This window comes from Oncorhynchus clarkii, chromosome 20 (assembly GCF_045791955.1).
Source record: "Oncorhynchus clarkii lewisi isolate Uvic-CL-2024 chromosome 20, UVic_Ocla_1.0, whole genome shotgun sequence".
Lineage (NCBI taxonomy): Eukaryota > Metazoa > Chordata > Actinopteri > Salmoniformes > Salmonidae > Oncorhynchus > Oncorhynchus clarkii.
In genome coordinates, this window is record NC_092166.1 from 37,237,952 (window position 1) to 37,264,455 (window position 26,504).

The 26,504-nt window shown below is 46.1% G+C and overlaps 1 protein-coding gene across 1 annotated transcript in view; it reads left to right on the top strand.

Moving 5' to 3' along the window:
* The window catches only part of LOC139376320 (zinc finger and BTB domain-containing protein 46-like), a 177,032-nt gene that overhangs the window by 42,492 nt on the left and 108,036 nt on the right, over nucleotides 1–26,504 (top strand). Inside the window, exons 2-3 of the mRNA XM_071118713.1 lie at nucleotides 9,113–9,338; nucleotides 9,811–10,603. Coding sequence (XP_070974814.1) covers nucleotides 9,150–9,338; nucleotides 9,811–10,603 — 982 coding nt within the window. The 5' untranslated portion in view covers nucleotides 9,113–9,149. The remainder of the gene's footprint in view (nucleotides 1–9,112; nucleotides 9,339–9,810; nucleotides 10,604–26,504) is intronic.

Sequence of the window (26,504 nt, forward strand, 5' to 3'; positions counted from 1 at the left end):
CAATTGTGTGTGTGAGGAAGCAGCCAGTTGGTTGTGTGAGGAAGCAGCCAGTTGGTTGTGTGAGGAAGCAGTCAGTTGCGTGTGTGTGAGGAAGCAGCCAGTTGGTTGTGTGAGGAAGCAGTCAGTTGGTTGTGTATGAGGAAGCAGTCAGTTGTGTGTGTGTGTGAGGAAGCAGCCAGTTGGTTGTGTGAGGAAGCAGCCAGTTGGTTGTGTGAGGAAGCAGCCAGTTGGTTGCGTGAGGAAGCAGCAAGTTGGTTGTGTATGAGGAAGCAGCCAGTTGGTTGTGTGTGAGGAAGCAGCCAGTTGGTTGTGTGAGGAAGCAGTCAGTTGGTTGTGTGAGGAAGCAGCCAGTTGTGTGTGTGTGTAAGGAAGCAGCCAGTTGGTTGTGTGTGATGAAGCAGCCAGTTGGTTGTGTGTGAGGAAGCAGCCAGTTGGTTGTGTGAGGAAGCAGTCAGTTGGTTGTGTAAGGAAGCAGTCAGTTGTGTGTGTGAGGAAGCAGCCAGTTGGTTGTGTGAGGAAGCAGCCAGTTGGTTGTGTGAGGAAGCAGCCAGTTGGTTGTGTGAGGAAGTAGCCAGTTGGTTGTGTGAGGAAGCAGCCAGTTGGTTGTGTTAGGAAGCAGCCAGTTGGTTGTGTATGAAGAAGCAGTCAGTTGTGTGTGTGAGGAAGCAGCCAGTTGGTTGTGTGAGGAAGCAGTCAGTTGGTTGTGTGTGTGAGGAAGCAGCCAGTTGGTTGTGAGGAAGCAGCCAGTTGTGTGTGTGTGTGAGGAAGCAGCCAGTTGGTTGTGTGAGGAAGCAGTCAGTTGGTTGTGTGTGAGGAAGCAGTCAGTTGTGTGTGACCGTCGACAAGCCCACCCCCCATTCCCCCCAACACATACATTCACACGCACGCACACACACACACACGCATTCACACATTCACATGCACGCACACACACACACGCACGTACACATTCACACGCACGCACACATACACACTTACCCACACACACACGTGCACACACACATTCACACGCACGCACACACACACACGCACCCACACATTCACACGTATGCACACATTCACACGCACGCACACACACACATGCACGCACACATTCACACGCATGCACACACACACACACGCACGCACACGTTCACACGCACGCACACACACACACACGCACGCACACATTCACACGCACACACGCACGCACGCACGCACACACACACACATACACGCACGCACACATTCACACGCACACACACACACGCACGCACACATTCACACGCACACACACACACGCACGCACACATTCACACGCACGCACACACTCGCACACACACAGAGACAGACAGCCTTGTCACTCAGCTCCTGCTGTGTTCGTTGACTTGAGGTATGTTTGTTTGAGTGGATGTGAGAGACACAGGATTGATGTGATCTTACAAGCCATCAGGTTGAGCACAGCTTTCTCAAACATGACCTGAAGTGTGCCGGCCCCCAAGCAAACGCTGCTGTCACCTCAGCCAACCACGGCTGTCGTCTCCCTGAACAGCCAATGAGAGGTGACAGCTGTGGCATTCCCTAAACAAATCAGCACTGCATTTGGTAACACTCTGCGTAGCCTTCACCAAGACGAGAACGTTAGCGGGGGATGCTAATGCTCCAAATACTGTGTGTGTGTTGGTGTGTGTGTGTATTGGTCTGTGTGTTGACCTGGGTGTTGTGTTGGCATGTGTGTCTGCGAGTGCAGTTTACATGGCTGTGTGTATTTGTGAGTGTTTGTGTCACGATTCAATCCCCAATTCACACTGTAAGTGCGTCGGCATGGCAATGTCCCTTTGTTCTCTCTCTCCCTCCCTCCCTCCCTCTTCCTCTCTCCTTCGTTCCGTCTCTCCTGTGTGTTTTCCGCATGTCTTTAACCTGTGAACAGTCAAAGGGGACAGAGGGCTCTGTTAAGTTCTCCTCAAACCGTTACCTATTGATTAGCACCCCAGTAGGAAGGCCATCCATACACATAAAGATCCCAGTAAGAGAGGGCATTAACTGAATGAAATGCTATGCAGCACATACACTGTAAAGCTGTTCAGCTCTGTTTTGTTGAAGAGTTGTGTGTAATCACTGGAGGTCAGTTAGTGGGGTGATAGGGTGGAAAGAAGCCAAATGGAGGAGCTTTTCTAGCCTGTTCTATGACCTGTTCTCCTCATAGAGAGAGAGTGAGGACCTGTTCTCCCCAGAGAGAGAGAGAGAGAGGGCCTGTTCTCCCCATAGAGAGAGAGGACCTGTTCTCCCCATAGAGAGCGAGAGAGGACCTGTTCTCCCCATAGAGAGAGGACCTATTCTCCCCATAGAGAGAGAGAGAGAACCTGTTCTCCCCATAGAGAGAGAGAGAGCGAGAACCTGTTCTCCCCATAGAGAGAGAGAGAGAGGACCTGTTCTCCCCATAGAGAGAGAGAGAGAGGACCTGTTCTTCCCATAGAGAGAGAGAGAGAACCTGTTCTCCCCATAGAGAGAGAGAGAGAGGACCTGTTCTCCCTATAGAGAGAGAGAGAGGACCTGTTCTCCCCATAGAGAGAGAGAAGAAGCAAGGACCTGTTCTCCCCATAGAGAGAGAGAGGAGCAAGGACCTGTTCTCCCCATAGAGAGAGAGAGAAGCAATGACCTGTTCTCCCCATAGAGAGAGAGAGAGAAGCAATGACCTGTTCTCCCCATAGAGAGAGAGAGAGGACCTGTTCTCCCCATAGAGAGAGAGAGAGAGAGAACCTGTTCTCCCCATAGAGAGAGAGAGAGAGGACCTGTTCTCCCCATAGAGAGAGAGAGAGAGGACCTGTTCTTCCCATAGAGAGAGAGAGAGAACCTGTTCTCCCCATAGAGAGAGAGAGAGAGGACCTGTTCTCCCCATAGAGAGAGAGAAGAAGCAAGGACCTGTTCTCCCCATAGAGAGAGAGAGGAGCAAGGACCTGTTCTCCCCATAGAGAGAGAGAGGAGCAATGACCTGTTCTCCCCATAGAGAGAGAGAGAAACAATGACCTGTTCTCCCCATAGAGAGAGAGAGAGCGAGAACCTGTTCTCCCCATAGAGAGAGAGAGAGAGGACCTGTTCTCCCCATAGAGAGAGAGAGAGAGGACCTGTTCTTCCCATAGAGAGAGAGAGAGAACCTGTTCTCCCCATAGAGAGAGAGAGAGAGGACCTGTTCTCCCCATAGAGAGAGAGAAGAAGCAAGGACCTGTTCTCCCCATAGAGAGAGAGAGGAGCAAGGACCTGTTCTCCCCATAGAGAGAGAGAAAAGCAATGACCTGTTCTCCCCATAGAACAATGAGAGAAACAATGACCTGTTCTCCCCATAGAGAGAGAGAGAGGACCTGTTCTCCCCATAGAGAGCGAGAGAGGACGTGTTCTCACCATAGAGAGAGACAGAGAGAGAGGACCTGTTCTCCCCATAGATAGAGAGAGGAGCAAGGACCTGTTCTCCCCATAGAGAGAGAGAGAGAGAAGCAAGGACCTGTTCTCCCCATAGAGAGAGAGAGAGGAGCAAGGTCCTGTTCTCCCCATAAAGAGAGAGAGAGGAGCAAGGACCTGTTCTCCCCATAGAGAGAGAGGAGCAAGGACCTGTTCTCCCCATAGAGAGAGAGAGAGGAGCAAGGACCTGTTCTCCCCATGGAGAGAGAGAGAGAGAAGCGAGGACCTGTTCTCCCCATAGAGAGAGAGAGAGGAGCAAGGACCTGTTCTCCTCATAAAGAGAGAGAGAGGAGCAAGGACCTGTTCTCCCCATAGAGAGAGAGAGAGGAGCAAGGACCTGTTCTCCCCATGGAGAGAGAGAGAGAGAAGCAAGGACCTGTTCTCCCCATAGAGAGAGAGAGAGGAGCAAGGACCTGTTCTCCCCATGTAGAGAGAGAGAGCGGAGCAAGGACCTGTTCTCCCCATAAAGAGAGAGAGAGAGAGGAGCAAGGACCTGTTCTCCCCATGTAGAGAGAGAGAGCGGAGCAAGGACCTGTTCTCCCCATAAAGAGAGAGAGAGAGAGGAGCAAGGACCTGTTCTCCCCATAGAGGGAGAGAGAGGAGCAAGGACCTGTTCTCCTCATAAAGAGAGAGAGAGGAGCAAGGACCTGTTCTCCCCATAGAGAGAGAGAGAAGCAAGGACCTGTTCTCCCCATAGAGAGAGAGAGAAGCAAGGACCTGTTCTCCCCATAGAGATAGAGAGAGGAGCAAGGACCTGTTCTCCCCATAGAGAGAGGAGCAAGGACCTGTTCTCCCCATAGAGAGAGGAGCAAGGACCTGTTCTCCCCTTAGAGAGAGAGAGAAGCAAGGACCTGTTCTCCCCATAGAGAGAGGAGCAAGGACCTGTTCTCCTCATAAAGAGAGAGAGAGGAACAAGGACCTGTTCTCCTCATAAAGAGAGAGAGAGGAACAAGGACCTGTTCTCCCCATAGAGAGAGGAGCAAGGACCTGTTCTCCTCATAAAGAGAGAGAGAGGAACAAGGACCTGTTCTCCCCATAGAGAGAGGAGCAAGGACCTGTTCTCCTCATAAAGAGAGAGAGAGGAACAAGGACCTGTTCTCCCCATAGAGAGAGGAGCAAGGACCTGTTCTCCTCATAAAGAGAGAGAGAGGAACAAGGACCTGTTCTCCCCATAGAGAGAGGAGCAAGGACCTGTTCTCCACATAGAGAGAGAGGAACAAGGACCTGTTCTCCCCATAAAGAGAGAGGAGCAAGGACCTGTTCTCCTCATAGAGAGAGAGAGGAGCAAGGACCTGTTCTCCTCATAAAGAGGAACAAGGACCTGTTCTCCCCATAGAGAGAGGAGCAAGGACCTGTTCTCCCCATAGAGAGAGAGAGGAACAAGGACCTGTTCTCCCCATAGAGAGAGAGAGGAACAAGGACCTGTTCTCCCCATAGAGAGAGGAGCAAGGACCTGTTCTCCCCATAAAGAGAGAGAGAGGAGCAAGGACCTGTTCTCCCCATAGAGAGAGGAGCAAGGACCTGTTCTCCCCATAGAGAGAGAGAGCAAGGACCTGTTCTCCCCATAGAGAGAGGAGCAAGGACCTGTTCTCCCCATAGAGAGAGAGAGGAACAAGGACCTGTTCTCCCCATAGAGAGAGGAGCAAGGACCTGTTCTCCTCATAAAGAGAGAGAGAGGAGCAAGGACCTGTTCTCCCCATAGAGAGAGGAGCAAGGACCTGTTCTCCCCATAGAGAGAGGAGCAAGGACCTGTTCTCCCCATAGAGAGAGGAGCAAGGACCTGTTCTCCCCATAGAGAGAGATAGAGGAACAAGGACCTGTTCTCCCCATAGAGAGAGGAGCAAGGACCTGTTCTCCCCATAGAGAGAGGAGCAAGGACCTGTTCTCCCCATAGAGAGAGGAGGAACAAGGACCTGTTCTCCCCATAGAGAGAGGAGGAACAAGGACCTGTTCTCCCCATAGAGAGAGGAGCAAGGACCTGTTCTCCCCATAGAGAGAGGAGCAAGGACCTGTTCTCCCCATAGAGAGAGAGAGGAACAAGGACCTGTTCTCCCCATAGAGAGAGAGAGGAACAAGGACCTGTTCTCCCCATAGAGAGAGAGAAAAGCAATGACCTGTTCTCCCCATAGAGAGAGAGAGGAACAAGGACCTGTTCTCCCCATAGAGAGAGGAGCAAGGACCTGTTCTCCCCATAGAGAGAGAGAGGAACAAGGACCTGTTCTCCCCATAGAGAGAGGAGGACAAGGACCTGTTCTCCCCATAGAGAGAGAGAGCAAGGACCTGTTCTCCCCATAGAGAGAGGAGCAAGGACCTGTTCTCCCCATAGAGAGAGAGAACAAGGACCTGTTCTCCCCATAGAGAGAGGAGCAAGGACCTGTTCTCCCCATAGAGAGAGAGAACAAGGACCTGTTCTCCCCATAGAGAGAGGAGCAAGGACCTGTTCTCCCCATAAAGAGAGGAGCAAGGACCTGTTCTCCCCATAGAGAGAGGAACAAGGACCTGTTCTCCCCATAGAGAGAGGAGCAAGGACCTGTTCTCCCCATAGAGAGAGGAGCAAGGACCTGTTCTCCCCATAGAGAGAGGAGCAAGGACCTGTTCTCCCCATAGAGAGAGGAGCAAGGACCTGTTCTCCCCATAGAGAGAGGAGCAAGGACCTGTTCTCCCCATAGAGAGAGGAGCAAGGACCTGTTCTCCCCATAGAGAGAGAGAGGAACAAGGACCTGTTCTCCCCATAGAGAGAGGAGCAAGGACCTGTTCTCCCCATAGAGAGAGAGAGGAACAAGGACCTGTTCTCCCCATAGAGAGAGGAGCAAGGACCTGTTCTCCCCATAGAGAGAGGAGCAAGGACCTGTTCTCCCCATAGAGAGAGGAGCAAGGACCTGTTCTCCCCATAGAGAGAGGAACAAGGACCTGTTCTCCCCATAGAGAGAGGAGCAAGGACCTGTTCTCCCCATAGAGAGAGGAGCAAGGACCTGTTCTCCCCATAGAGAGAGGAGCAAGGACCTGTTCTCCCCATAGAGAGAGGAGGAACAAGGACCTGTTCTCCCCATAGAGAGAGGAGCAAGGACCTGTTCTCCCCATAAAGAGAGAGGAGAGGAGCAAGGACCTGTTCTCCCCATAGAGAGAGGAACAAGGACCTGTTCTCCCCATAGAGAGAGGAGCAAGGACCTGTTCTCCCCATAGAGAGAGGAGCAAGGACCTGTTCTCCCCATAGAGAGAGGAGCAAGGACCTGTTCTCCCCATAGAGAGAGGAGGAACAAGGACCTGTTCTCCCCATAGAGAGAGGAGCAAGGACCTGTTCTCCCCATAGAGAGAGGAGCAAGGACCTGTTCTCCCCATAGAGAGAGGAACAAGGACCTGTTCTCCCCATAGAGAGAGGAACAAGGACCTGTTCTCCCCATAGAGAGAGGAGCAAGGACCTGTTCTCCCCATAGAGAGAGGAGCAAGGACCTGTTCTCCCCATAGAGAGAGGAGCAAGGACCTGTTCTCCCCATAGAGAGAGAGAACAAGGACCTGTTCTCCCCATAGAGAGAGGAAAAGCAAGGACCTGTTCTCCCCATAGAGAGAGGAGCAAGGACCTGTTCTCCCCATAGAGAGAGGAGCAAGGACCTGTTCTCCCCATAGAGAGAGGAACAAGGACCTGTTCTCCCCATAGAGAGAGGAGCAAGGACCTGTTCTCCCCATAGAGAGAGGAGCAAGGACCTGTTCTCCCCATAGAGAGAGGAGCAAGGACCTGTTCTCCCCATAGAGAGAGGAGCAAGGACCTGTTCTCCCCATAGAGAGAGGAACAAGGACCTGTTCTCCCCATAGAGAGAGGAGCAAGGACCTGTTCTCCCCATAGAGAGAGGAGCAAGGACCTGTTCTCCCCATAAAGAGAGAGGAGCAAGGACCTGTTCTCCCCATAGAGAGAGGAGCAAGGACCTGTTCTCCCCATAGAGAGAGGAGCAAGGACCTGTTCTCCCCATAGAGAGAGGAGCAAGGACCTGTTCTCCCCATAGAGAGAGGAGCAAGGACCTGTTCTCCCCATAGAGAGAGGAGCAAGGACCTGTTCTCCCCATAGAGAGAGGAGCAAGGACCTGTTCTCCCCATAGAGAGAGGAGCAAGGACCTGTTCTCCCCATAGAGAGAGGAGGAACAAGGACCTGTTCTCCCCATAGAGAGAGAGAAAAGCAAGGACCTGTTCTCCCCATAGAGAGAGGAGACAAGGACCTGTTCTCCCCATAGAGAGAGGAGCAAGGACCTGTTCTCCCCATAGAGAGAGGAGCAAGGACCTGTTCTCCCCATAGAGAGAGAGAACAAGGACCTGTTCTCCCCATAGAGAGAGGAGGAACAAGGACCTGTTCTCCCCATAGAGAGAGGAGCAAGGACCTGTTCTCCCCATAGAGAGAGAGAACAAGGACCTGTTCTCCCCATAGAGAGAGAGAGGAACAAGGACCTGTTCTCCCCATAGAGAGAGGAGCAAGGACCTGTTCTCCCCATAGAGAGAGGAGCAAGGACCTGTTCTCCCCATAAAGAGAGAGAGAGGAGCAAGGACCTGTTCTCCCCATAGAGAGAGGAACAAGGACCTGTTCTCCCCATAGAGAGAGGAGCAAGGACCTGTTCTCCCCATAGAGAGAGGAGCAAGGACCTGTTCTCCCCATAGAGAGAGGAGCAAGGACCTGTTCTCCCCATAGAGAGAGATAGAGGAACAAGGACCTGTTCTCCCCATAGAGAGAGGAGCAAGGACCTGTTCTCCCCATAGAGAGAGGAGCAAGGACCTGTTCTCCCCATAGAGAGAGGAGCAAGGACCTGTTCTCCCCATAGAGAGAGGAGCAAGGACCTGTTCTCCCCATAGAGAGAGGAGCAAGGACCTGTTCTCCCCATAGAGAGAGGAGCAAGGACCTGTTCTCCCCATAGAGAGAGGAGCAAGGACCTGTTCTCCCCATAGAGAGAGGAGCAAGGACCTGTTCTCCCCATAGAGAGAGGAGCAAGGACCTGTTCTCCCCATAGAGAGAGGAGCAAGGACCTGTTCTCCCCATAGAGAGAGGAGCAAGGACCTGTTCTCCCCATAGAGAGAGGAGCAAGGACCTGTTCTCCCCATAGAGAGAGGAGCAAGGACCTGTTCTCCCCATAGAGAGAGGAGCAAGGACCTGTTCTCCCCATAGAGAGAGGAGCAAGGACCTGTTCTCCCCATAGAGAGAGGAGCAAGGACCTGTTCTCCCCATAGAGAGAGGAACAAGGACTTGTGAACCACTGCACAATACATTTGTGCAGTGGTTGACTCCAACATAAGTGTATGTAAACTTCTGACTTCAAGTATATACATACGTACACACACACACACACACACACACACACACACACACTGTCTCTAGTCTCCAGGTTGAACCACAGTTCTCCAGGCTGTACAACACACAGTGCTTGGTTTGTCAGTAGCTGATTGGGCCATGTTGGAATATTTTGCATTGCTTTGAATCAGGGATTCTGAGGCAATGTGTGCATTTTTTATGCTTTGTGGTAATTAGTCATTAGGAATTGTATAGCTCATCTCATACTCCCAAACTCTGTCAATGTTTTACTCTAACTGGCAAACTGTATTGGATGGTGGACTGGTTTGTTATAACATACCTACCACCGTCCCAGTCTCCCTTCCTCCCACTCAGCTAACCAAATGAAACTGTAAACTCTCTCTCCCTCAGACCGTATCCAGGAGAGGCTAACAGGTCAGCTAACCCAATGAACAGCAACAGGAAGGAGGACATGGAGATCTCGTCCCACTACCGGCAGCTCCTGCGGGAGCTCAGCGAGCAGCGGCAGCATGGCATCCTGTGTGACGCCTGTGTCATCGTGGAGGGGAAGATCTTCAAGGCCCACAAGAACGTCCTCCTGGGCTCCTCGCGTTACTTCAAGACCCTCTACTGCCAGGTGGGTGTGGGAGATCTGTGGAGATGTTTATGTACGTTGGTGGTGGAGGACTGGAAGTTGGCCTTAATCCCAGATCACAATTACGTGCTGCTGTCCCCTTTGCCTGCTCTATATGGGGTTAATTGATTGATTGGTTGCTTGAATGACAGATTACCCTCATACTATGTTAAGCATATTGAGTTTGTGAGAAGGCACCCCAATGGTGGAAGAAGCTTCCCCCGGGACAGTCTTCAACCTTACCTCTTTAAAGAGTATCTTAAGTAAACCTCACAGCGCTTGTCTTTTCCTACTAACATTTCGCTACTTCATTGAGGGAAAATCTACCTACTACAACTGTGATATGTGGTTGTCTCACCTAGCTACTGTAAGATGAATGCTCTGGATAAGAGCGTCTGCTAAATGACTAACATGTAAATGTGAAGGGCCAAACAGTAATGACAGGTCACCAAACGTACTATTATTCATCATTCAGGTGAAGAAAGGGGCGGAGCCACATCACCAGACGACTGTCACTCACCTGGACATCGTCACGGCGACAGGCTTCAAGGCCATCCTGGACTTCATGTACTCGGCCCACCTGGCGCTGACCAGTAAAAACGTCATTGAGGTGATGTCAGCCGCCAGCTACTTACAGATGACCGACATCGTCCAGGCCTGCCACGGCTTCATCAGGGCCGCGCTGGACATCAGTCTCCGCTCTGAACTGGCCGACGTAGAGATGGGGGCTGCCGCGGGCGCTGGGATCGGGGGAGGTGGAGCAGGGGTGGCGTCAGAAGCCTTGGTGTCTATCATATCAGGACGAAGCTCCTCGCCCTGGCTGGGGAGGCGTACCAGCCCGGCCAACTCCTCTGGGGACTCCGCCATTGCCAGCTGCCATGAGGGTAGTGGCAGTACCTACGGGAAAGAGGACCAGGAACCACCCAAGAGCCACGAGAGCCAAGAGGACGGTGGTCACGACTCCCAGCCCGCTTGGCCACACAGCTACCGCCCCATCACTGTCAAAGAGGAACAAGTCTCACCCTCCTCCGTTTCTCACCCCCGGGATGGGCCCAATGTGGGCGCAGGGACACAGGGGGATCAGGGGGGAGGAGGAGAAGGGCCGTGGCAGCCCTCTGGGTCTGGGCGGAGGAAGAACCGAAAGAACAAGGACACGGTCAGACACATTACCCAGCAGGCCGAGGGGGACAGAGACAGCAGGCCAGGGTCGCCGCTGCCCTCCATGATGGGCGTGACGGGGTGGAGCTACAATGGAAAAGACATTCCAGGTAGGACACTCTTACCCTGGGTACATGGGAGTGTTACAGAGAGAGAGAGTGATGGAGCTGGTGGTCCCAGGTAGCTGAGCTTCATCCTCGGTACAGGAGAAGGGTGGGCAGCTTGTGCTATATGCTTTGGTTGTATCTACTTAATTCATATTTGGTAACATGATTATCTTATATCATTTTGAAAGGTAAAGCAAAAGGCACATAGAGTTGAAGTCGGAAGTTTACATACTTAGGTTGGAGTCATTTAAACTCGTTTTCAACCACTCCACAAATGTCTTGTTAACAAACTATAGTTTTGGCAAGTCGGTTAGGGCATCTACTTTTTGCACGACACAAGTCATTTTTCCAACAATTGTTTACAAACAGATTATTTCACTTATATTTCACTGTATCACAGATCCAGTGGGTCAGAAGTTTACATACACTAAGTTGACTGTGCCTTTAAACAGCTTGGAAAATTCCAGAAAATTATGTCATGGCTTGAGAAGCTTCTGATAGGCTAATCGACATCATTTGGTCAATTGAAGGTGTACCTGTGGATGTATTTCAAGACCTATCTTCAAACTCCATGCATCTTTGCTTGACATCTGTTCAAACAATAGTACGCAAGTATAAACACCATGGGACCACGCAGCCGTCATACCGCTCAGGAAGGAGACGCCTTCTGTCTCCTAGAGATAAACATACTTTGGTGCGAAAAGTGCAAATCAATCCCAGAACAACAGCAAAGGACCTTGTGAAGATGCTGGAGGAAACAGGTAAAAAAGTACCTATATCCACAGTAAAACGAGTCCCATATCGACATAACCTGAAAGGCCGCTCAGCAAGGAAGAAGCCATTGCTCCAAAACCGCCCCAAAAAAGCCAGACTACGGTTTGCAACTGCACATGGGGACAAAGATCATACTTTTTCGAGAAATGTGCTCTGGTCTGATGAAACAAAAATAGAACTGTTTGTCCATAATGACCATCATTATGTTTGGAAAGAAAAACGGGGAGGCTTGCAAGCCCAAGAACACCATCCCAACCGTGAAGCACGGGGGTGGCAGCATCGTGTTGTGGGGTTGCTTTTCTGCAGGAGGGACTGGTGCACTTCACAAAATAGATGGCTACATGAGGGAGGAAAATTATGTGGATAGATTGAAGCAACATCTCAAGGTAGTCAGGAAGTTAAAGCTTGGTCTCAAATGGGTCTTCCAAATGGACAATGACCCCAAGCATACTTCCAAAGTTGTGTCAAAATGGCTTAAGGACAACAAAGTCAAGGTATTGGAGTGGCCATCACAAAGCCCTGACCTCAATCTTATAGAACATTTGTGGGCAGAACTTATAAAGTGTGTGCGAGCAAGGAGGCCTACAAACCTGACTCAGTTACACGAGTTCTGTCAGGAGGAATGGGCCCAACTTATTCTGGGAAGCTTGTGGAAGGCTACCCGAAACGTTTCACCCAAGTTAAACAATTTAAATGCAATGCTACCAGTTTTTATTTATTTCACCTATATTTAAATCATGTATTTTTTTTATTTTTTTTTACCAGCTAGGCTAGTTGAGAACAAGTTCTCATTTACAACTGCGACCTGGCCAAGATAAAGCACAGCAGTTTGACACATACAACAACACATGGAATAAACAAGCATACAGTCAATAATACAATAGGAAAAAAAATACTAATAGAGTGTACTTCTGACCCACTGGGAATGTGATGAAAGAAATTAAAGCTGAAACAAATAATTCTCTCTACTATTATTCTGACATTTCACATTCTTAAAATAAAGTGGTGATCCTAACTGACCTAAGACAGGGAATTTTTACGAGGATTAAATATCAGGAATTGTGAAAAACTGAGTTTAAATGTAGTTGGCTAAGGTGTATGTAAACTTCCGACCTCAACTGTACAAAATGTTAGACAGTACAGATGAATTGCCTTAGATAACAAACCTCTTCCTAGGAACCTCCTGAGCCTTGGACATTTCGATAACTATGGGAGTGTTTAGATTCCTTTAGAGGGAACATTAAACCATTAGGTGTGTGTCTTTCTCTCCTTTACTGCCATTGGCTGACGTCAGTAGGTACAAGATGTGTATGTGTGTGTCTGACACAGGCTGGCTTCGATAGTTACGAGGTGTGTGTGTGTGTGGATAGGTAGATCATTAAAAGTGAGGGGAAGCTAATCATGGGTGCATTAAGGGAGTTGGCTGTGAAATGGGCACAAGCGTGGTAGCAGCTAAAGAAAACAGGGTAATTGAATTGACCTGGGTCAGCGCATGGATTATCAGCGCGTCCTCGCCATCCAGACTCTGGGGTTTAGGGAAGGACTTCTCTGAAGAGGGAGGAGGGGGAGAGACGAAGAGGAGAAAGACAGGGCTGTGTGGGAGGAGTAGGGGGGAAGGAGAGGAATGGGTGGCAAGTTAGGAGAGAAGAGGGGGGGGGGGGGCAGAAGATAAAAAAGTATGGGGCAAGGCAGAATCGGAGACGGGGGAGGGAGAGAGGTGAGAGAGAGGCTAGAAGGAGGAGGGAGAGTGGGGAGAGGCAGGGAAGGGATTGAGAGGGAGGGAGAGAGGAGGGAGAGAGGCTAGAAGGAGGAGGGAGAGTGGGGAGAGGCAGGGAATTGATTGAGAGGGAGGGAGGGAGGAGTGAGAGAGGCTAGAAGGAGGAGGGAGAGTGGGGAGAGGCAGGGAAGGGATTGAGAGGGAGGGAGGGAGGAGTGAGAGAGGCTAGAAGGAGGAGGGAGAGTGGGGAGAGGCAGGGAAGGGATTGAGAGGGAGGGAGAGTGGGGAGAGGCAGGGAAGGGATTGAGAGGGAGGGAGAGTGGGGAGAGACAGGGAAGGGATTGAGAGGGAGGGAGAGTGGGGAGAGGCAGGGAAGGGATTGAGAGGGAGGGAGAGTGGGGAGATGCAGGGAAGGGATTGAGAGGGAGGGAGAGTGGGGAGAGGCAGGGAAGGGATTGAGAGGGAGGGAGGAGTGAAGGACGGATCCGTATAAGCTTTTTATTAATTTACCTACTTAACTATAAATTGTCTTGAAGTCCGGGACACATAACCACACACACACACACACACACACACACCTGCACACACACACACACACACACACACACACACACACACACACACACACACACACACACACACACACACACACACACACACACACACACACACACACACACACACTGCACGCACACCTTCACACACACACACACACACACACACACACCTGCACACACACACACACACACACACACACACACACACACACCTGCACGCACACACCTACACACACACACCTACACACACACACCTACACACACACACCTGCACACACACACACACACACTCCTGCACGCACACATGCATGCCCAGTTTTGTCCAAAGCAGCGTAAGGTTGCAGGGTTGGCATTACCCAGGAAACGTTCCCCCAGCCTTGACTAAAGTTGACAGGAAGTGTCTGTTTGCCGGTAATGTATTTTGGCAGCGCTTGGCACTAGTGCAGCCAAACCCTGGCATTTACCTATCAGTGGTATTTTGCCTTCCATATTTTGTGAAAGGTTTTCATTAGATCAGGATGTCAGTAGCTGAATTGCTGTTTCCCCTGGCAGAGCTGGTCTTTGGATGTGTGAGAGTAGTGGTTTAGTTGAAGTCTTGTGTGCAGTAATGGAGTGTTGTCTTTCAGGGGTTGAGAGTATTGGTATTGTGTCGTCTGACCATGGAGTTTTAGCAATATGGGCTGTACAAGAGGAAGGGTTGTGTGTTTGAGGAAGGGGGTTGGGGTTGTACTGGTAGTTTATGGAGGAATGGTGGGATTCAATAATGGCTGGAACGGAGCGAATGGAATGGTATCAAACACATAGAAACATTGTTTGATACCATTCCACCTATTCCGCTTCAGCCATTCCCACGAGCCCGTCCGCCCCAATTAAGGTGCAACCAAACACCTGTGGTGGGATTAGTAAAAGAGTGTGTGTTTGTGTGTGTGTGGAGACACCATCCAGTCCGGTTGGTTCCTATGACATCCTCTAGTAGTGATAAGAGAGAAAAGGGCACCTCAACTCTGAGAGTAGCTTAATTGCTTCATTCCTTATTGATGGAATAATACCTAAACACTCTCTCTCTCGTCCTCTCGCACTGTCGCTCTCTCTGTCTGTTTCTCTGTCTCTCTCTCCCCCTCTTTGATAATGCCTCTCCATAGACGCTGGCTCTACTACCCCATATAGACTTAGCTGTTTTAAGATGCCTCCTCTGAGTGGATGTTTTAGTGGAGAAGAGATGCTATCAGAGACTTAGAGATAAGGATTGTCTATGTTTATGATGCTTCCAAACAGTATCTACAGTAGCAGTGCCATGGGAATATACTAAGCATGTAAGGATTAGTCAAGAAAACCCAACCCTAGGCAACACACTGACTAGGGTCTGGTTTCAACGATGGAATATTTACATAGTCTTGAAAACCCTAGGCAACACACTGACTAGGGTCTGGTTTCAATTATGCGATATTTACATAGTCTTAAACTCTACACAACACACTGACCAGGGTCTGGTTTCAATTATGGGATATTTACATAGTCTTAAACTCTACACAACACACTGACCAGGGTCTGGTTTCAATTATGGGATATTTACATAGTCTTAAACTCTACACAACACACTGACCAGGGTCTGGTTTCAATTATGGGATATTTACATAGTCTTAAACTCTACACAACACACTGACCAGGGTCTGGTTTCAATTATGGGATATTTACATAGTCTTAAACTCTACACAACACACTGACCAGGGTCTGGTTTCAATTATGGGATATTCACATAGTCTTAAACTCTACACAACACACTGACCAGGGTCTGGTTTCAATTATGGGATATTTACATAGTCTTAAACTCTACACAACACACTGACCAGGGTCTGGTTTTAATTATGGGATATTTACATAGTCTTGAAAACCCTAGACAACACAGTGACTATAGGGTCTGGTTTCAATTATGGAATATTTACATAGTCTTGAAAAACCTAGACAACACAGTGACTATAGGGTCTGGTTTCAATTATGGAATATTTACATAGTCTTGAAAAACCTAGACAACACAGTGACTATAGGGTCTGGTTTCAATTATGGGATATTTACATAGTGTTTTCAAGACTATTTGACGTTTCAAATCACATTTCATTCATTATATGGATTTATTCGGTCTTTGTTGGGTTGTATACAGTAGACATGTAGGATCATTTTGAATAGGGTATGTGTTTGTATACAGTAGACATGTAGGATCATTTTGAATAGGGTATGTGTTCCATGTTCAATCCTTTATTTGAAAATGTTGCTTAATAATAGCATTTGATAGGGACAGTATTTAGAAATACAATATATAAATAAGACATACAATTATATTTTACAATTCGCTACCAAATAACACTTTAATGTAACTGGATTACTTCATATGACTCAAGCGAGGTACTCGTTCTTAGGAACTATTTGATTTCTGTGTTACTTCTCTTCTGTCTCTCTCTTCCTGTTAGCTTTGTTTAGGGGGTAAACGTATGCTAAATACAGCTGCTGTTTGGCCTAATAAAAAATAACTGGTGAGTTTTGAGGGTTTTTTCCATCTGTGAAAAACCCACATTGTGACCTTTTGGTTTGGCTAGGGGGATTTTGGAAATTCTTAGGAGCTGGACAGTGTGATGTGTACACACACACACACACACACACACACACACACACACACACACACACACACACACACACACACACACACACACACACACACTGCTTAGAGCATCTGCTCATGTAGATGTGGGCAGATAAGCGAAACAGGGGTTTCTCTCCAGCCCTAACTTATCGATTACACACAGTGTTTGATGAGGGTGTGAAATCCCACCAATCTATGTGAACTTCTCTCACTCTTTCTGCTATCTACTGGGGCTTCACAGTCTACCCAACAGCTACAACCACACCACTGGAGGCTGCTGAGGGGAGGACGGCTCATAAGAATGGCTGGAATGGAGAAAATGGAATGACATCAAACACATGCTTTTCTTGTGTCTGATTCCATTCACTCCATTCCAACCATTATACGCCATTCCAACCATTCACCCCATTCCAACCATTATACGCCATTCCAACCATTATACACCATTCCAACCATTATACACCATTCCAACCATTCACTCCATTCCAACCATTATACGCCATTCCAACCATTCACCCCATTCCAACCATTATACACCATTCCAACCATTCACCCCATTCCAGACATTATTATGAGCCGTCCTCCCCTCAGCAGCCTCCACTGAACCACACACACACACACACACACGCACACACACACACACACACTGTAAGGCCCTTACACATACAGTACTGTATAAACAAAGTATTTCTTCAAGATGAGGTCAGACTCTTTATGCTGTTTCTATGCAGATTATATGTTACCCATAGGTCCGCAACACTCTCTTAGACTAGGCCTAGTGTGTTGGTCACCTTGTAAACCATGTTAGAAAATGATTTTCATTAAATACAATCCCTTTATTGTTGTTAGCCGAGTACCAGACAGGCATTCTGCTCTGTGTGTGTTTGGGCCCGCATGACTATTATACTCTCATCATTCTGACAATTCCCATGGGGCCTTCCACACTCACCTGGGGTAGCCAGGCCTCTTTAAAACTGCCCGCACTTCATCACTTCTTTGTCCACTTTTTCTCTTGTTGGCTTTTTCCTTCCTGCCTTCTCCCCAAGTCTCCACAGTCTAAAGGTGAACGTCTGAAATAATGAATCAGCTCCCCCTTTCACCCCTTTCTGCTCTGTACTCCAGTTAAGACTCTCCCCATAGTATTTGCACTTCATTAAACTTGAAATAGGTTTAATATTTAAAACACCCTGAACAGATTTCAACCCCCTCACCCCTCTCGCACCTCTCTGGTTTTCTATCCCTCCTCTTTTTCCGCGTTTAATAATCTACTCTATATATTTCTCTTCCTCCTTTTAATTCACTGTCTCTCCATTAAAAACCAAAATAGATTTAATATTTAAAAACGTGGACTTCATTTTTTAACCCATCTCTTCACGACTCACTGATTGACAAGTACTGGGTTATGCCTGGGTGACGTTGAATTGTCTCTCCTTTGTCTCTCTCTCTCTTTCTCACTCTCTTTCTCTTTCTTGCCTTCGCTCACTCTCTTTCTCTTTTCCTCTCTTTCTTTCCCCCTCAATCTCTCCTCTCTTCACCAAGCTCCCCCATATTTGGCAGCCTATCCACCCTGTTGACGTGTTGTGCCCCTGTCACCCCACCTCCCCCATTCACTCCCTCCCCACTTCCCCCTGTCCCTCCGTTTTGGGGCTGAATGGTTATTTGTTCTGTTGGTAGTCGTGACGGAAGACTGACTACACAGTTTTTCCCCCTCCTCTCTCTTCTGTTTCTCCCCCTCCTCCTCTCTTCTGCCTCCTGTCTCTCTCTTTCAGTAGCCCACTGTTCTATTATCTCCATGGTAACTACCACTTCTCAACGCCTACCCTCCATCTTTGTCGTGTGACCTCACATCCTGTTGGACATTATGGACAGTACACCAGCTGAAACCCCTACGCCTACACCACAAACACAAACACACACATGTACGCACACTAGCCTATCTTTCACCCTTTCAACTATTGCATCATCTGGTCCCCCCTGTCTTCCCTTTCTCTCACCTCCTCTCTGTGTGTTCCACACCTGGTGTATTTATAAACCCCCTGGCTCCACAGAACCCTGGTGTACAGGAAGCCACCTCCTCTCTGTGTGTTCCACACCTGGTGTATTTATAAACCCCCTGGCTCCACAGAACCCTGGTGTACAGGAAGCCACCTCCTCTCTGTGTGTTCCACACCTGGTGTTTTTATAAACCCCCTGGCTCCACAGAACCCTGGTGTACAGGAAGCCACCTCCTCTCTGTGTGTTCCACACCTGGTGTATTTATAAACCCTCTGGCTCCACAGAACCCTGGTGTACAGGAAGCCACCTCCTCTCTGTGTGTTCCACACCTGGTGTATTTATAAACCCTCTGGCTCCACACAACCCTGGTGTACAGGAAGCCACCTCTCTGTGTGTTCCACACCTGGTGTATTTATAAACCATCTGGCTCCACAGAACCCTGGAGTACAGGAAGCCACCTCCTCTCTGTGTGTTCCACACCTGGTGTATTTATAAACCATCTGGCTCCACAGAACCCTGGTGTACAAGAAGCCACCTCTCTGTGTGTTCCACACCTGGTGTATTTATAAACCCTCTGGCTCCACACAACCCTGGTGTACAGGAAGCCACCTCTCTGTGTGTTCCACACCTGGTGTATTTATAAACCATCTGGCTCCACAGAACTCTGGTGTACAGGAAGCCACCTCCTCTCTGTGTGTTCCACACCTGGTGTATTTATAAACCATCTGGCTCCACAGAACCCTGGTGTACAGGAAGCCACCTCCTCTCTGTGTGTTCCACACCTGGTGTATTTATAAACCCTCTGGCTCCACAGAACCCTGGTGTACAGGAAGCCACCTCCTCCCCAGGCCTGACCATGTCTTTTCCCAAACGTCCGCACCCCCACCTGTCAACAGACTGCCAATGGAACACAGCTAAGAGGGAGGGATGGGAGAAGGAGAGAGGAGGGGAAAGTGGAGAGGAGCGGTGATGAGAGGATTAGTGAAGGGTGGAGGAGAGAGGAGCAACTGAGCTGGGGGGGTTAAAGATTAGCCATCTCACCGTGCACCTGGGCAGGGCCTGTGCTCCCCAGCTAACCACAGCCCCCACACACACACACCACTCACACACACACACACACCGGATGCACTCATGCACATACATACACACACGCAAGTATGTGCGCTAAGCGCACATTGATCGTTCAGATCTAAAGTTACCCAGAAGGCACCCTGACAGGATGTCCTGTTGGCGCAAGGGGCTGCTGTGGTTGTACATTCACAGTATCTCAAACATACACACACACACACACACACACACACAGCAACAGACAACATGCAAATATGCCCACACCTAAAGGCATACTCACACTGTAGATGAACCCTGGACTGTGAGCAACCATGTGTAGTAGTTTAGGGCTTGTGTGGTTGTGTATTGAGATACAGAGGGAAGATTGACTGATATAGTAGAATGGATGTGTTACGAAGAACCAGTTGGGGAAATGGCAGTAGTGTGGAGCAAAGGGGAGGACTGCTGTAGTTTGACAGTGTATAACTAAGACTCCGGTGCTGCTGTCGTGACAGGATGCTCTGTAATGGATAGATCAGTCAGACTGTTGGCCTGTCCAGCTCTCTGGGGTGTAACTCAGACCTCTGACTGGGTGTTATTCACGAGCCCGCTGGATAGAGAGGGAGGGGAGAGTGGTGGTTTAAATGCCTGAGTGTGTGTGTGTGTGTGTGTGTGTGTGTAGCAGAACTCGACAGTGAACAAAGTGTGCGTTTTTATGTGTCTGCATGTGGCTTTTAAGTGTGAGAGAGAGAAGCCCTCAAAAACCAAACCCTGGGGCGTCTTACACTTGCTCTCTCTCTCTTGTTCCTCTTGTTTATTTTAGAGAGGTTTGTTCTATTGACTGTAGTGAACTCCCCCCTTCACACACACTCCTTCACCCGTCTGACCAGTATGAGAAGGGGGAGGAGAGAGGTAGGTGGTGTTTGACCAACGTACGGCCCTAACAGGATGTGGAGGTCTGCTGGCTTGTGGGTGTGTCGTCTGACCAGTATGAGAAGGGGGAGGAGAGAGGGAGGTGGTGTTTGACCAACGTACGGCCCTAACAGGATGTGGAGGTCTGCTGGCTTGTGGGTGTGTCAGATTGGCCAAGTCACAACTTACTCACAACACACGCACACACACTCGTGGGAGGCTTCTTGCTCGAAGGCAAAGTCTCCCTTCCTTTGACACGTTCATCCTTCCCTCCCTGTTCCTCCCACCCGTTCCTCCTCCTTCTCTTACCCCTCAACCTTTCCCTCCCTTGCTCACCCCCTCCCCGTCCTTCCCATCTGACAGCAACCTACTCCTAGAAGAGATAGAAGTGTTAAAAGCACGGAGGACAATGAAAAGGATAACACATTCTGTGTTTTTGTGTTGAATGCTTTCACGTGGGGTGGTTGTTGGGTCTATGTGTGTTGTGTGTTGTATGGTGGTGTGTTGATTGGGTATGTGTATTGTTGTATAGGGCCCTTTGAGTATGTGCGTCATTTTATTTGTCCGTCAGAGAGGGCCAAAGGAAGCCCTGGAAGCCACTGTCTGTCCTTCATTTCCATCTGTCCTCTCCTCCATCCCTCTATTTCACACGGTCACTTCTGCTCTCCTTCATATAGTGTGTGTGTGTGTGTGTGTGTGTGTGTGTGTGTGTGTGTGTGTGTGTGTGTGTGTGTGTGTGTGTGTGTGTGTGTGTGTGTGTGTGTGAGATATGGACTGCGCACGTTCACATGCAAATCCCAAATTATACCCAGTGTTTTTCTTGGTGACAGTTTAAACTCTTTTAATCAATCAACCTCCTTCAACCTCCATATCCCTTCTTAACCTGCCTTCCTCCCTTCTCAGCCGTACTAATCTTTCTCCTGCCCTAATGCCCCCTTCATCCCTTTTATCTCTCCTCTCCTCTTATATCTTCCCCTCTTTACCCCTGCTACCCTCACACTGCATGGGCATGCTATGAGGGAGTGAGGTCTAGTGTACATGCACACCACAGGCTTACTACACACTAACAATTAGGGTTAATCTATTAAATGTTGGATGGTCTAATCTGTGTAGTTATTACCTGTTGGATGGCCTAATCTGTGTAGGTATTAACTGTTGGATGGTCTAATCTGTGTAATTATTACCTGTTGGATGGTCTAATCTGTGTAGTTATTACCTGTTGGAAGGTCTAATCTGTTAGTTATCTGTTGGGTGGCCTAATCTGTATAGTTATTACCTGTTGGGTGGTCTAATCTGTGTAGGTATTACCTGTTGGATGGTCTAATCTGTGTAGTTATTAACTGTTGGATGGTCTAATCTGTGTAATTATTAACTGTTGGATGGTCTAATCTGTGTAATTATTACCTGTTGGATGGTCTAATCTGTGTAGTTATTACCTGTTGGATGGTCTAATCTGTGTAGTTATTACCTGTTGGGTGGCCTAATCTGTTAGTTATTACCTGTTGGATGGTCTCATCTTTGTAGTTATTACCTGTTGTATGGCCTAATCTGTGTAGGTATTACCTGTTGGATGGCCTAATTTGTGTAGTTATTATCTGTTGGGTGGCCTAATCTGTGGAGATATTACCTGTTGGATGTTCTAATCTGTTTAGCTATTACCTGTTCCATTTGATCTAATCTGGTAGTTATTACCTGTTGGATGGCCTAATCTGTTAGTTATTACCTGTTGGATGGCCTAATCTGTGTAGGTATTACCTGTCGGATGGCCTAATCTTTGTAGTTATTACCTGTTGAATGGTCTAATCTGTGTAGTTATTACCTGTTGGATTGTTTAATCTGTGTAGTATTTACCTGTTGGATGTTCTAATCTGTTAGTTATTACCAGTTGGATGGTTTAACCTGTGTAGATATTACCTGTTGGATGGCCTATTCTATGAAGTTATTACCTGTTGGATGGCCTAATATGTGTAGTTATTATCTGTTGGATGGCCGAATCTGTGGCGATATTACCTGTTGGATGGTCTAATCTGTTAGTTATTACATGTTGGATGGCCTAATCTGTGTAGACATTACCTGGTGTATGGCATAATCTCTGTAGTTATTACGTATTGGATGGTCTAAACTTTTGGTTATTACCTGTTGGATGGCCTAATCTGTTAGTTACTATCTGTTGGATAGCCTAATATGTTAGTTATTACCTGTTGGATGGTCTAATCTGTTAGTTATTACCTGTTGGAAGGCCTAATTTCTGTAGTTATTATCTGGTGGATGGTCTAATCTGTGTAGTTATTACCTGTTGGATGGCCTAATCTGTTAGTTATTACCTGTTGGATGGTCTCATCTTTGTAGTTATTACCTGTTGGACTCTCTAATCTGTTAGTTATTACCTGTTAGATGGTCTAATTAGTGTAGTTATTACCTGTTGGATGGCCTAATCTGTGTAGGTATTACCTGTTGGAAGGCCTAATCTGTGGAGATATTACCTGTTGGATGTTCTAATCTGTGTAGCTGTTACCTGTTCCATTTGATCTAACCTGTGTAGTTATTACATGTTGGATGGTCTAATCTGTCAATTATTACCCTTTGGATGGTCTAATCTGTGTAGTTATTACCTGTTCCAATTGATCTAATCTGGTAGTTATTACCTGTTGGATGGCCTAATATGTGTAGGTGTTACCTTTTGGAAGACCAAATCTGTGAAGTTATTACCTGTTGGATGGCCTAATTGCTGTAGTTATTACCTGTTGGATGGTCTAAACTTTTAGTTATTACCTGTTGGATGGCCTAATCTGTATAGGTATTACCTTTTGGAAGGCCAAATCTGTGTAGTTATTACCTGTTGGATGGTCTAATCTGTGTAGTATTTACCTGTTGGATGTTCTAATCTGTTAGTTATTACCTGTTGGATGGCCTAATATGTGTAGGTGTTACCTGTTGGGTAGCCTAATTTCTGTAGTTAGTATCTGTTGGATGGCCTAATCTGTGTAGTCTAATCTGTGTAGGTATTACCGGTTGGATGGCCTAATCTGTTAGTTATTACCTGTTGGATGGCCTAATTTCTGTAGTTATTACCTGTTGGATGGTCTAAACTTTTAGTTATTACCTGTTGGATGGCCTAATCTGTATAGGTATTACCTTTTGGAAGGCCAAATCTGTGTAGTTATTACCTGTTGGATGGTCTAATCTGTGTAGTATTTACCTGTTGGATGTTCTAATCTGTTAGTTATTACCTGTTGGATGGCCTAATATGTGTAAGGGAATACCCCCCTGAATTGTACAAAAATGAATGGCAAGATATTGGCATTGGACAAACCATATACACGATGTCCAATACCACCCAAAGCGGCGTTGATTCGTGTAAAGTATATGGCAAATGCCATATGGCAATTGCCAATTGTAACACCTCAAAAATCCAACAGGGGGCGAGTGCGCTCCACCGGGGTTTTTCATATTGGAAATGTAACCCAAGTCAACATCCAAAAGAAAATTTTTGAAAAAAGGATATTTTTTTCAAAAACTTTTCACCCCTTAAAAAAGTGCTTTCTGGGCCTTTTTTCGAAATTCTTTCGATTTTTTTGTCAATTACACATGTGTAAGAGCTGTATGAATATACTTTTGTCCAATTTTTTTATCATATTTTTTTATTTTTTTAATTACATGCGCATAAGGCATATGTTTTGTACATTTGCAATATGATTTCATAGGAAGTCAAAAGTCAAAAGTCAAAAATGTCAAAATTTGGTAAAAAACTTCACACATCCTTAAAAAAGTGCTTTCTGGACCGTTTTTCAAAATTCTTTCAATTTTTATGTCAATTACACATGTATAAGAACTTTATCAACATACTTTAGTCATACTTTATTATCCTTTTTTTTTTTTTTTTTACTTGTGCATAAGGCATATGTTTTCTCCATTTGGAATATGATTTCATAGGAAGTCAAAAGTCAAAAGTCAAAAATGTCAAAATTTGGTAAAAAACTTCACACATCCTTAAAAAAGTGCTTTCTGGACCGTTTTTCAAAATTCTTTCAATTTTTGTGTCAATTACACATGTATAAGAACTTTATCAACATACTTTAGTCATACTTTATTATCATTTTTTTTTTTTTTTTTTTACTTGTGCATAAGGCATATGTTTTCTCCATTTGGAATATGATTTCATAGGAAGTCAAAAGTCGAAAATTTGATTTTTTTTTTAAACTTTAAAAACTAAAAAAAGTGCTTTCTGGACCGTTTTTCGAAATTGTTTCGATTTTAAGACAATTAATCATGTGTAAGAAGTGTATGAATATACTTTTGTAAAATGTTATTATCATAATTTTTTTTTTTTTTACTTGTGCATAAGGAATATGATTTGTCTATTTGCAATATGATTTCATAGGAAGTCAAAAGTCAAAGTTACCCAAAAATGTTTTGGATGTTTTTTTGTTTATGTTTCCTTACTTTTTCAAAGTCACTGTGCATTTGCAATATGTTTCAATGGGCAGGTACCGTCACGAATTTGTCATGCTCAAAAATTTTTAGATGTATTTTTTTTTGTTTCTTACTTTTTCAAAGTCACTGTGCATTTGCAATATGTTTTAATGGGCAGGTACCATCACGAATTTGTCATGCTCAAAATTCAAGCTTTACTTTGCTCAAACTATACCTTTGTCATCTTGTGATCTAAAATATGCAACTGGTTACCCAAAAAATGTGTTGATGTTTTTTTGTTTATGTTTCCTTACTTTTTCAAAGTCACTGTGCATTTGCAATATGTTTCAATGGGCAGGTACCGTCACGAATTTGTCATGCTCAAAAAATTTTAGATGTATTTTTTTTTGTTTCTTACTTTTTCAAAGTCACTGTGCATTTGCAATATGTTTTAATGGGCAGGTACCATCACGAATTTGTCATGCTCAAAATTCAAGCTTTACTTTGCTCAAACTATACCTTTGTCATCTTGTGATCTAAAATATGCAACTGGTTACCCAAAAAATGTGTTGATGTTTTTTTGTTTATGTTTCCTTACTTTTTCAAAGTCACTGTGCATTTGCAATATGTTTCAATGGGCAGGTACCGTCACGAATTTGTCATGCTCAAAAAATTTTAGATGTATTTTTTTTTGTTTCTTACTTTTTCAAAGTCACTGTGCATTTGCAATATGTTTTAATGGGCAGGTACCATCACGAATTTGTCATGCTCAAAATTCAAGCTTTACTTTGCTCAAACTATACCTTTGTCATCTTGTGATCTAAAATATGCAACTGGTTACCCAAAAAATGTGTTGATGTTTTTTTGTTTATGTTTCCTTACTTTTTCAAAGTCACTGTGCATTTGCAATATGTTTCAATGGGCAGGTACCATCACGAATTTGTCATGCTCAAAATTTTTTAGATGTATTTTTTTTTGTTTCTTACTTTTTCAAAGTCACTGTGCATTTGCAATATGTTTTTTCACTATAGAATCATATTGCAAATGCACATGCAACTGGTCATCCCCCCAAAAAAAATTTAGATTTTTTTTTTTATGTTTCCTTACTTTTTCAAAGTCACTGTGCATTTGCAATATGTTTTTTCACTATAGAATCATATTGCAAATGCACGTGCAACTGGTCATCCCCCAAAAAATTTTTTAGATTTTTTTTGTTTATTTTTCCTTACTTTTTCAAAGTCACTGTGCATTTGCAATATGTTTTTTCACTATAGAATCATATTGCAAATGCACATGCAACTGGTCATCCCCCCCCAAAAAAATTAGATTTTTTTTATGTTTCCTTACTTTTTCAAAGTCACTGTGCATTTGCAATATGTTTTTTCACTATAGAATCATATTGCAAATGCACATGCAACTGGTCATCCCCCCAAAAAAAATTTAGATTTTTTTTATGTTTCCTTACTTTTTCAAAGTCACTGTGCATTTGCAATATGTTTTTTCACTATAGAATCATATTGCAAATGCACGTGCAACTGGTCACCCAAAAATAAAAATTTTGGATTTTTTTTGTTTATGTTTCCTTACTTTTTCAAAGTCACTGTGCATTTGCAATATGTTTCAATGGGCAGGTACCATCACGAACTTGTCATGCTCAAAATTTTTTAGATGTATTTTTTTTTGTTTCTTACTTTTTCAAAGTCACTGTGCATTTGCAATATGTTTTTTCACTATAGAATCATATTGCAAATGCACATGCAACTGGTCATCCCCCCAAAAAATTTTTAGATTTTTTTTGTTTATGTTTCCTTACTTTTTCAAAGTCACTGTGCATTTGCAATATGTTTTTTCACT